This window comes from Fringilla coelebs, assembly GCF_963513975.1.
Source record: "Fringilla coelebs genome assembly, chromosome: 2".
In the NCBI taxonomy this organism is placed as follows: domain Eukaryota; kingdom Metazoa; phylum Chordata; class Aves; order Passeriformes; family Fringillidae; genus Fringilla; species Fringilla coelebs.
In genome coordinates, this window is record NC_140029.1 from 86,711,625 (window position 1) to 86,723,928 (window position 12,304).

At 46.0% G+C, this 12,304-nt stretch overlaps 1 protein-coding gene across 1 annotated transcript; it reads right to left on the minus strand.

The window, feature by feature from the left end:
* Positions 1-351: 351 nt before the first annotated feature.
* MFAP5 (microfibril associated protein 5) lies at positions 352-11,466 on the minus strand (the record flags this gene model as incomplete). Its single annotated transcript, XM_084224591.1, is given in 10 exon segments — positions 352-1,254; positions 1,821-1,894; positions 2,771-2,858; positions 3,627-3,659; positions 4,441-4,476; positions 6,712-6,735; positions 8,012-8,059; positions 10,759-10,821; positions 11,210-11,379; positions 11,381-11,466. Coding segments are annotated over 10 exon segments (741 nt in total). The 3' UTR covers positions 352-1,135.
* Between the last annotated feature and the right edge of the window lie 838 nt (positions 11,467-12,304).

Below are 12,304 nucleotides of genomic sequence, written 5' to 3' on the forward strand. Positions count from 1 at the left end.
GGAGGCAGCTGTAATTTCTGCTCCCTGAAACTTGCCTGGAATGGGCATCAAGAGATGGCTTCAGTGGGAAGGGAGGGACAAGAACAGAGGAGAGGAGAGGAGAGGAGAGGAGAGGAGAGGAGAGGAGAGGAGAGGAGAGGAGAGGAGAGGAGAGGAGAGGAGAGGAGAGGAGAGGAGAGGAGAGGAGAGGAGAGGAGAGGAGAGGAGAGGAGAGGAGAGGAGAGGAGAGGAGAGGAGAGGAGAGGAGAGGAGAGGAGAGGAGAGGAGAGGAGAGGAGAGGAGAGGAGAGGAGAGGAGAGGAGAGGAGAGGAGAGGAGAGGAGAGGAGAGGAGAGGAGAGGAGAGGAGAGGAGAGGAGAGGAGAGGAGAGGAGAGGAGAGAGGCAGCACTCTGATCCAACATAATCTTTTTGAGAAGAATATAATGCCATACTAAATCCAGATTTTTTCATTTGGTAGATGTGTGTGAGGAAGGCAATGGGCTTGAGACAAAAACTTCCCAGAGGTAGTTATAAATGATCTGTTGCCACCCAGTGAGGGGTGCCTTGGGTTCGGGACAGCTCATCTCCCTGTTCTGTCACTTTCCTGAGGCCAGCAGACACAAGGAGGGGAATGTTCTATCACACAACAAACTCAGTAGCTCAGGAGAATCAGAGAGGCTCAAGCTGACCAACCACATCTGAGTTTATGCTGATGCCAGGCAAGAAATCTAGGGCAGGAGTCCTAGGGCATGAAGGTGAGATGAGATGTAGCTTAGGGCATCTGTACCATTGGGGAGGACTTCATCCTGTCCCCATTTCTGCCTCTCTCCAGGGCCAAAGCAACAGAAGGTGCAGCACATTTATAAGGACCTCTGGGAAATGAGCAGCTCACAGCCTGCCAGGCAGAATGTGAGAGAAAAGAGGGGAGAGTCCCCTATCATCAGTAATAGATTATAAAGATGACAACAGCTACCATGACAGATTGGCAGGAGGGTATTCTGTGCCCTGCAGCACTTGAAGAAGAGGATGTAGAAGAAGGCATAGAAGCAAGGAAATAATGGGGAAATCACAAGCAAGAAGCACTTGTCTTGGACTGTAGGTAGTGGATGATGCCTTCTCTTCTCTCTCTTCCTTTTCCTCTCCTACTGTTGGTAGCTCACAGAGCATCAGGCCTGCGCTGCTGCTCCAGGAGCTGTCTGCAAGGGAGAGGCAGGGGCTGCCCGGACCGGCGGAGACGTCGAGGAGGAAGGCCAGCCAGCTGGCGACAGATCTCATCTGAAGACAAGCACACACACAGACACTGACAGATAATCAAAGCTTCCTTCAAATTCTTCACCAGCAGAATAGAGGTACATCCTTTACTGCATCAGAGACTGTTTAAACTGCTCAATCCTCATATACATGAGGCAAGCAAAGCAAGTTCTCAGGCTTTTATGAATTTCCTTCTGGCTTTATGCATGTACATTACATGTTAAAACCACTTGTATTTTGCTGCAACAAAGATTGCATAAAAAATCTAGACTGGATCCCGCTTCTATTCATGAATAGAAATACTGAGATTTACTCTTAACCTCAAAGGAGTACAACTTTGAGTAAGGATGTGTCTGCGACTACTAGACCATGTTCAAGATCGAGGAATAGAGAGCTATGATATTTTTTAGTAGCACAATAACTACTTCCCAGTTTTTTTGATCATGACATGTGTATTATGTCCAAGACTGCATTGCATCAGAGCTCTTTCAAAGTCCAGGGATGCTATTGCATGTGGATCAGGGTCTAAGCCAGCTAGTTAGCTTGGAGACTCTATCAGATGGCTGCAGCTATCCTGTGATACCACTCACCTTGCATGACCTCGTTCTCCTTGCAGATAATGCGAGTGCACACCTCCTTGTTTATTACATACATGCGACGCACACTGCGGGATCACCGGGATCACCAGCGGAAGGCACAGGGACACAAAGAAACAAAGAAGGGGAACAGGGAATAAACATGAATATTCACTAGTGAGCAGGCAAATCCAAAATTTTTTGTTATTTCTTAGCCAAGAATAAGGCTGCTCAATAGCAAAGGAATCTTTGTAAAGACTTCATGAAATCTTAGAATCATAGAAAGGCTTGGGTTGGAAGGAACCTCGAAGATCACCTAGTTCCAAACTCACTTCCTCGGGCAGGAATGCCACCCACTGGATCAGGTTGCTCAAGGCCCTACATTGAACCTTGCCTTGAACACTCCCAAAGATGGGGCATTGACAACTTACCTGGGCAATCTGTGCCAGTGGTACGTCACCACCCTCTGAGTAAAGAATTTCTTCCTGACAACAAATCTAAATCTCTCTTATTTCAGTTAAAACCATTCCCCCTTGTCTTATCATTATTTGCCCATGTAAAACGTTGCTCTCCCTCTGTTTAATAAGCCCCCTTTAGGTACTGCAGGCTGCAATGACTTCTCCCTGGAGCCTTCTCTTCTCCAAGCTGAATAATCCCAGCTCTCTGAGGCTGTCTGTAGGAGAGTTGCTCCATACCTCTGATCATTTTCATGGCCCTATAAATGACCAAATACCTTAAATATGGATTACAATGTAGGGCACATTTCAGCTCCTTAGTGCTGCACAGACTGTTGCCATTGTGCTGTTTTAAATAATTATCCTAAAAGGACACTCTGGGGATAGGATTCGTCTCACCAATAGCTTCCCAGAGAAAACCTCTAGTCTTCAAAAGGAACAATTACTGAACTGGACATACCATTTCTGGGCAGTTTCTAGTGCTTTTCTTAGGGACTGCTGGTTTCTTACCTTGTAACACAGAGGTAGCTGATACACTGCTTTACTGGCTTGTGAACAGAGTACAGGCGCGTGCAAGGGAACTTTTCCTCACGGCAGTCTGAGAACACACACACAAACACAGAGGTGCAACCCAGCATCATGGCCAGGTGCACTCGTTCAGGCACAGATATAACCTAATCACTAGGTACAGTCTTCGAGGCTTCTAGGGAAGGACCCCAGCCCCTATTGTCGCTCTCATGTGAGAAATGGGGCTGGTTTAAAGAGGAGGAAAATAGTGTGGCCATTTGTGATCCCCTTGCTCCTCAAGACAAAAGGAAGAGAAAGTTGAGTGAAACCCAAATCAAGCCCACTGGACACCCAGAATACAGAAGGCACATGTTGTAAAGGGGACAGACACACATAAACAAAATGTAAATTTTAGTTGCATATTTAAGACAGGGGTTTCTAATAGATGTGCAATTATCACATTTCAGGACACAAATCTAGTTCCTGGTTTTCTGGACAATCAACCCTGTAACTAACTACAATGGATTTTCTACTACTTTTCTTCTACTACTATCCGCTACTATGGATTTTCTTGCAGGTCCTTCTGAAATGCCAGGTCTTGTCCACTGACACTGACACAATATTGATCCATTGTATCTGGTCTGCTGACCTGCCAGCTCCTCCCCTCCCAGGCACACCATCCAGGAGAAGGCTTCAGCTTCCGGTACCATCACTCTCCAGTACTTCTAACTCAAGGAACAATTTAAAACAATTTTCTAGGAGACAGAGCTGTGTGCCCAGCCAGAACCTCTCTGGAGAGCTAACAGGGTGGGTGAAAGTGGGTCTGGGAGAGGGTGCAGGCAGCAAACTTAAAACACACCTGATGAAGTGGTCGCTTCGCTGTCAGACGGAACTGGAACACAGAGGGTAGCAAAGTTAGTTAGTTAGTTAGTTACCATGATTCCTTCTAGAAATCAGCTTAATCAAAACAAATATCTGGAAAATTGTTTCAAGAGCCTTCCATTGTAACTTCTTATGTGGAAAAAGATTGCATTGTTACTGACATGAAACCATAAGGTACAAATCCAATGTGAGTCTAGTGCCAGCTAAGCAGTCAGCAATGCTAAAAGTTTGCCTAAGCTTTCCCATAAAGCATTACCACTATTGTTCAAAATTACAGTGTAAGGACATTCTGACTTAAAAGGTCAGGTAAATTTCTTTAGCTGATGTAATTACCCTTTATCAAATCAAGAGGTGAAGGACTTTGTGACTGCCCTGCATAAAGAACAGTGACACACACCTTTAAGAAACAGCATCCCAACACCACTGGCTCTTTAATGTCCATGACAAGGGGTCAAAAAAGGTTGGTTTGTTACTCTCTCTGATAAAGTAACCCATCTGGATCACAGCAAACCAGTACATTTTATAATTTACCCAGACAAACAGAAAAGGAATTTAGAGAACTGATTGCCAGATGCCAGTTCTTATGAGCAATACAGAGGACTTCTGCTTCTGCTCAGGTGCCATAGTGTTAGCCAGAAGCATAGACAAAACGTGTGTTAAAGAGATTGAATCTTTCGAGTGTGGGGCTTAGGGCCAGTCAGAGAAGGCAGGATTCCAGGTGTGTAAGGGACTGTGTGAGGAGAGGGAAGGAGGATCCACAACATGTGGCAGCAAAATGAGAATAAACTCACCAGGAGGAAGAGGCACAGGTGGTGTGTCAGCTGCACCTGGAAAAAGAGATGTACTGAAAGATCTTAATTTGACCTTACAGTCTCTTCCATCCTGCCAGTGTTCTGCTGATGGCTTACCAGCCCTGACTAGTAGCTATCTCACATCTGGTTCATAGACAATGCTGATTGTGGTGTTGTTATTATCTGATTTGTCAGAGTACCTGCAGGCTTTCCCTGCAAATATGCTGGGTGTGCTAGAGCTGATAGGATGCTGCAGAGCAAAGATGGGTCCCAATGGCACTTCCTTTGTGAAGAGTTTTGCTCGATCCCTCAATAGTAAGCAAATTGAAGCCCAAGTTTGCTGTAAAGGCTTCACTTTTAACCTTTAGATGTAGGTCAGTCATGACCAGTTTGGTCTGGACACAGTCTTATCTACCTTCCTACAGACTGTCAGGCCTCATATGCTGAACACAGCTGCTTCACCTCCCATCCCAACCACAAAGATCATACATCTTTGTAGATACAACATTGTGCTTCCACTTTCCTCTTCAGTGTTGTCTTGAAGCATGGACAAACGGCTCTTCAACTAATTAAAGTTGAAAAGAAGGGTATTTATTACGTGTGGAATCATTTCTAAAGACACGTGCAAGAGGAGTTGCAGAGTCCTGCTCTGTATTTATCTAAGAAAGGTTTTATATATCCATGTGGTTTCTGTGGATGCCTAATACATAATCATTACCTGCCCATTTCATACTATAATTAGCTGAATATCTATTATGGCTGGGCAAATGTATCCTCTTAATTGGGTCAGTGGGATTTTGAAATAAGGGAGTGGGCATATGGGAAGAAAAAAGCCATCTTCCTCATGGTGAAGTCCTCACTATGTTCAGTTGGCAGGACTTTTTCACCTGCTGGTCACAGTCCAAGCCTCTCTTGTTCGATTATTCTTCGAGGCCAGTTATTTTCATGATTTCTGCCTTTCTGCAGTACTCTATCCATCCCCTGTCACTCCTAGCTTTACTTGTGGATATCTTTGTCACACTTTAACTAGAGTTCATGATTCTTGCTAGTCACATTTCTAACTTTACTCTTTAACTTATTTAAGATCTTAACCAAAATATGCAGTCTTTTACTGTCTTAATTATATTCCTAGCTGGCCCCTTGACTCATCTGCAGTTTTCAATTATCCTAATTACATTTCCAGCTGGCCTCTTGACTCAGTCTCATGGCAGTCAGACCCAAAAAAATACTGCAGCCAGCTGATGAGCAGAGTCAGGGCAGAGGACAAACTGTGGAGCTGATGTTCTAGACAGCAAGATACCACTCTCAGATGAGCTCCCATACACTCAGAGCCTACTCCCAGAAACAGCCATGAATAGCTGCCTCTCTCTGACCCATAGCATCGACTACATGTGATCTCCCTCTCCCTGCCCTGCCTAGTCTTCACCACCTCAGAGGGATGTATTTGAGAGACTGCTCCAGCAGAGAGAGAAACCATCCCCAAGGCCAGTGGTGACAGATCTGAACTCAGAGTGGGGTTGGAAAAAGTGGGGAGGCTCCTTCTTGAGCCTCTCTTTTTCTCCATTGCCCATTGTTGGAATTGCCTACACTCCCATCAGTTCTGTGTCCTTCTCCTAGGGCCATCTCCACTCTCTAAGGACACACACTGTGTGCTCTAAGTGCTTATTTTCCAAGTCCTCCATCTACCCTTCCCTTCACAGACATTTTGCTGCCCCCCTGTGACCCAGCCACAGGCACGGTGGGGCAAACAGTACTGAAAGAACAGAATTTCCACTTCCCCGCTCCAACAATGCTCAGGTTTGCTCTACTACTTTCAGGGGATTTTTGGCACCTCTGTCTCCTGAGAACTGAATCACATCTGTTACCAGTCAGCAGACACACACACACAGCCTGTGTCCCAGTTTGAACCTGTCCAATTTCTCACCCTCATCATTTAGTCTGTTTGTTCCTGCCACCTTCTCTGGAAGCCAAGGATGTGTGAGCTTTAAATTTCATGGCTTTCTGCAGTGGAAACATCTTCAGGGAGCCCTGATACATGAAATGAGATTGGCATTTCCTTGGAGAACAGGCCATTAAGTCACCCTAAATTCATCTCCCTGTGTGGAGCATGAGAAGGACTCCCAGACAGCCGTAAGTGCTGGAAGAATGCTGCCATGCATCAGAAGTGGGATGAGGAGTTTCTGGGCATAATGGGTAATTTCTGTGACTGTCTAGGCAGCAGCGGTGAAAAGGGAAAAAGAAGCATGAAGATGCCAAGAGACTGGTGCTTACCAGAGCTGTCAGGGCTAACTCCACCTGGAAAAGAGAATGTCCTTGAAAAAGCTTTTCTTTACTTTATGGTCCCTTACACAGCCAGCCAGAGTCAGCTTGAATTACCTCTCCTGCCATCACAGGCTCATGACAAAGTGGGATCCAACCCAGGAAATACATAATCAAACACAGAACCCCCAACTTGCTCATATCCACTCCCCTTTCTGGTGGCTGGCCTGGGACTGGATTTCTCAGTGCACATGTTGTATCAGCCCTCGGTGTATTTTGGAGGCATATCTTGACTTCTCGGATATGGCCGCTGTTGGCATCTTGATGGGAAAGAAAGACTTCTGAAATGAAGGTGCTGAGGGGTCTTGCCACACAGTCAAAACCTCCTTCCTAATCAGTTTCATCCTCATAACAATCTACATCTACTCAGGAACAGAGAACCTGACCTCCTTCTGAAAATGAAAATTCATTATAAACTTCAAAATAGTAGGACAGACAGCTGAGGGCGACCATGGCAGAGAAGGAGGGAGGCAACTCCAAAATCTAGCCTTGACTGCAGAAATTAATCAGTGGATGAGTTTCTTTGAAAAGCAATTGATGGCAAAGCTGGGGTAGTGGTAGAGAGGTAAAGCATGAAGGAAAGGATGCTTGGAGGACATGTTTTGGGCTAGCTTCTGAATAGTCTTCTGGGAAATTGCAGATATTACATATCATAGGATCATAGCTGGGAGATGGCTGCAGGTTTAGCCAGGGGCTTCAGGTTTGAAGAAAAGACAAGCCCTTGTCATCCTTTTGGATGCTGAAACATGATGCAAATGTACATTCATTTTATCTTACCATGTAGCAAAAATGGATTAAGGTCCAGAGGAATAAATCAATTTACCCCTAAGAACACAGCCAGTAAGAAGATCAGTGCATATCCTTTCCCAGTGGCCTCACTACTAAAGCACCATGCCATTTGTGCACCATTCCCCTTAGGATTTTTCTGAGCAGCAGTAGAGCTCCCCAAGCATCTTGTGTTTGAAGACATACCAGCTTTTGTGGACCTCCTACAACCCTTGACTGTGAACATAACTTTGTACCCTTCAGCTAAGTGTTCAGGACCTCTGCACTAGAGAATTATTTGTAAAGAGCATGTAACACTTAACAGGTTGTCTTGGAGAACTTGTTTAATTTTCACTGAAAGGTAAGCTTACAATATCAGAGACAAAAAAACAGAGAACAGTATATTCTAATAAACAGGCTGTAATGCCATAGGACAACTGGGTCACATGAGCAATCTTCAGCACATTAACATCCCAGTAATACTTACCAGTTGTACCTTCTGGTTCTTGCCCATTGACCATCCATGGAAACCAGTCTGCAGGAGAAGAAGAGAGGGGTGTGACAAAAGACAGATTTTTATAGTCTGCAGGCTTTGTGAAATTTTAATGTATCCAGGAGACACTACTGCCCTCTGCTGAAGGGAGCAATGCTCTCTACTCAGCCTCAGCCTCCACTGCCGGCTGCATTTGCTGTTTAAGAGCTCGCGGATACAGCGGGTCCTGATCCTATCCCTGATGCTTCCACCAGGGGCAATGGCTAGGCACAGGGACAAGTTAGTAAATGCCTCCCGATCTGCTACCAGACTTTGCCTTCTGAAACCTCTTTTGATGCATTTTGAAAAAAACGATCGATGTGGCCTCCCTGCTCCGGAGGCTGAGCAAAATCCCTATCTCTATTTTATAAAAGAGGAAACTGAGTCATGGAAATTATTCACTTGGGGGCACGGATTGAGTCATTGGTACAGTAAAAAGCAGACTGCAGGTTTTGCAGCTCCTTAGGCAAATCATCCAGCCTGGGTATAGAGCACAGAGCAGATAATCTTTCCCCTCTCAGACTCTGGGTGAACTGGAGTAGGGCAATGATGAAGACTTGGTTGTGCATGCTACATGGAAGGAATTGAAACCGGGCTAGACTGTTTGTTTGTTTAAATATAAAGGGTGACAGAGCAGCTTCCTTAGAGCAGCCAGGAATAGGAAAATATTTCCTGCTAGCCACAGACGAGGGAAATGTCTGCATAACTGGGGTGGGATGAAGGAAGGAGTTGGCAGGAAAAAGCCAGTGATCTGGGGCACTGCAGGGATGTGTGCATGACCAGCCCAAAAATCAGTACATCCCGCTACGTCCTGCGACCTCAGCCTGCAGCTTTCTGCTCTTAATGGGAGCACTGTGTGGGTAAAAACTATCAGGTCTGGAGTTTTTGTCATAGTTCTTCCACATTCCAAGGGCAGTTACTTGCAGGCCACAGAGGCTCTCTTGGGACCCCTACATAATCCTGCTCTACAGCATTACAGGAGTTGCTGGACTCTGATATTCTGTTCCCCACCCAGCTGCCAGCTGCTGGTGGTTAACCCAGGGAGGACCAGACATGCATAATAACTTCACAATTTAATACAGCCCAAAAGTTCTCCTGTTCTGGGTAATCTCTTAATTGCAACAAGTAGGGAAGAAAATGGTGTTGATCACTTTCTCATTTGTTACTGATGCAAAAGGAAGGATGAAAATCCTGAAACCATTGCAGAAGCCAGCTGTGCTGGATTTGAAGAGATGTGTAGAAAAGACAGGGTGGCTCCTCCCCCTTTTCTAACTTTGAAAAGTCAGCTATTACGAATCTTGTTTTCCCCTAGGGGTTGAATAGAAAACCAGTCCAATTCTAAAACAAAAGGACATAAGTGAAGTGAAATCTCTGCATACAAGGCAAGGACACAAAAAGGGTGATTTTCTTATCCCACCTTCAATCACTTCAATTTATAATTACTATGGTACCAAATAAACAAGCCTTATAATCAACTGGACTTTCTTATCCGAGCTGCAGTAAATTCATCCTTGAGATCTAGAACTGAAACCTTAACTCACCAAATCTGTAGCTTACCCAAAATCAAAAGAAACAACGAGAGATCAGCTGGTGATTCCTGTTATTTTCCAAGTTAAAACAAACAAACCCAAAGAGAAGTGCTAAAACAAAATACTCAAAAGTAAGAAAAATTCCTTTCAGGCTTCCTTCATGTACAATAAAAACCACGGCCTTTTTTCGTTCCTGTTTCAAATTGTAGTTCACCTATAAGCTCATCTCTTGGATGCCTCACCTTCCTGCTTCACAGTCATAAACATGACATTATTTATTGTACACCTTTAAAAGAAAAAGTGCTGTTTGGAGCAGAATCGGGTTTCAGCATGAGGGGAGGATCAAGGAGGGTGTTAGAATAACCTAGTTTGAAAGTGATACATACAGTCTTTCCTGGACAAAGCTTTGTCCATTCCCTGAAATTAACCTTTCACTATCTGTCCTGAGTCTTCTGACTATAATGTCTGATGCTTGTTTTATTGTTTTATTAATTGTCCCTCTTGTTTTATTCTTTTTTGTTGTTGTTGTGCTTTTTTCTTTTTTTAAAAAAATATTTATCTGAATTTTTGCCAAAGTATCTCCTAGCAAACAAAGTAATGGAGACACAAACCAGAATAATAACAACCACCACCAGAAGCAGAAAATGGTCAGAACTACACAGGTGAGGTTTCTCAAAACAGCTGTACAAATACTACAAAACCTCCCAGCAGTGAAGTGGCTTGGAATGAGGTCATTCCAGCAGGAACTGCTAGTGACAGCAAACATGTCACAACTGTAACAGAACAAATTTTGCAGAGCACTGGGAAATGTCCTGCATATCATGCATACACAGGTGGCACAGCAGTAAGCACAAAGCACACCTAACCCTCTTTCTCATCTTGATCTGGACGTTTTGCTTACTGTAACATACCTGCAGAAGAAGCTGTGGACCTCTGTCTCTTGTGACTCCCAGTACTTACTGGAGAGTGTCACAGATGGGAAAGTGTTTCCAGTTCCTAATTTTCTCCTTACAATCCTATATCCACCTTGCCTTTCCTGTTCAGTCCTTCCTCCTTCTCTACCCCTCTACATATCTTTGTCTTTGTCCTTAGATCATTGCTCATTATTCTGTGTAGGAAACTCCACGGGGCCCAGATGGGGAAGAAATCCTTCCCCTGGGCATAAGGACTCACCAGCTGGGGACAAGAAGAGTGTTAAGATGCAAAACAGCATACAGGTTCCAGAGGTCTTCATCCCTGTGGAGTGGAGGAGAGAACAGAGGAAAGCTAAGAGAAGAACTGGTATACCCTCCCCTATGCCTCAGAAATTTTCCTTGTTGTACCCATTTTCCTCTCAAGACCATTTGGTCTTCTCAGCCTCCCTCCTGTCTCCCTTCTCATGTGGCCAGTTTCCCAGGTATTTCTGAAACATTCTGGACTGAACTTATAACACCACCTGCTTTGTTCCTCTTTTCCACCTCCTTTCTCCAGTCCCCATCTCTTTTCCCATTTGGAAGGCTAAGCCCTGCTCCACACCCTCAGCATGCAACGGAAAGTTTCTCCCAAGTTCTCTCCCTCCATTCTCTTCTACTTTTCAGCTATTTCGAGGAGCACTGAAAGAAAAGACAGAGTCCCCATCACTTACTGCAGCCCTCAGCTTCCACTCTCTTCAGCAGCAGACGCTCTGTTTTTCCCCTTCGGCGCCCCCCCACTTTGGCTATTGGGTAAATCACATGCAGCCACACCCAGAACACGTTCTCCTTTTGGTTGTCTTCAAAATACAATTTCTGGGAAAAGAGAAAAAAAAACCAAAACACAAGAAGCCAGCGAGATGGAGGGATATGGTATCATCATGCATGTGGAATGAGGGGGGGAGCGAGGAGCAGCAGCCCACACCCTCATTCCAGAGTTTATTGTCCTCTGAAGGGGCTCCTCCCATTCCCCCAGGATGGCCCAGCACCAGGGATGGATTCCTGGGTCTGCGTTGCACACTGGTGTCCCGTTTCGTCCTGCCCTTCTACGCAGCCCGGCTTCTCCTCAGGCCGCTACCTCTAGCCACGTTTCCCGTCTCAGCTGCCGCCAGTCCCCACCCCAATGCTCCGGTCCCCTTCCCCTTTTCGCTGGCTGCCTGTGGCACCGGCACACTGCGGAGCCCGCATCCCGCTCTCGCGCAGGACGTGCCCGGATGCTGCCCGCGGCTCTCCGCCCTGCGGCACCGAGCGGGGCCGGGGCCGGGGCCGGCTGGCAGGAGGGCATCGCCGGGCACGACAGCGGTGACATCACCCCGCTGCCGCGCTGGCGCTTGCCGGCGGGATACAGTGACTGGGCTTCCCGCTGGACCAGGCTCGCAGCGGGCAGGGAGCACAAGGAGCCCAAGGAACGGGAACAGGTACCGGCCACGGGGCCCGTCCTGCAGCGCCGCTGCCCTTCTGGCCTGAGAAAGGCAGGCAATAAAAAAAAAGAATTAAAAAAAAAAAAGTAGGAAAATGAGAGACACAAACTGAGAAGGAACGATGGATGAGACCTGACCTTCACTGCCATCCTCCTGACTCCCCTGTGCCTTCAAGCACAGTGCGTTTTATGATTGACAGAGGTGCAAGCCCCACAAGTCCCACTGGATTAGCCAGTCTCCCCTAACTCTTCCTCCAACAGCCTCTGGATCTGACCTCCTCCTGTTGCTTTCACTGCTTTCTTTTCCCTTTACTGCTTCTGTAAAAACTCTGCTGGGTTTGAGGAGGCA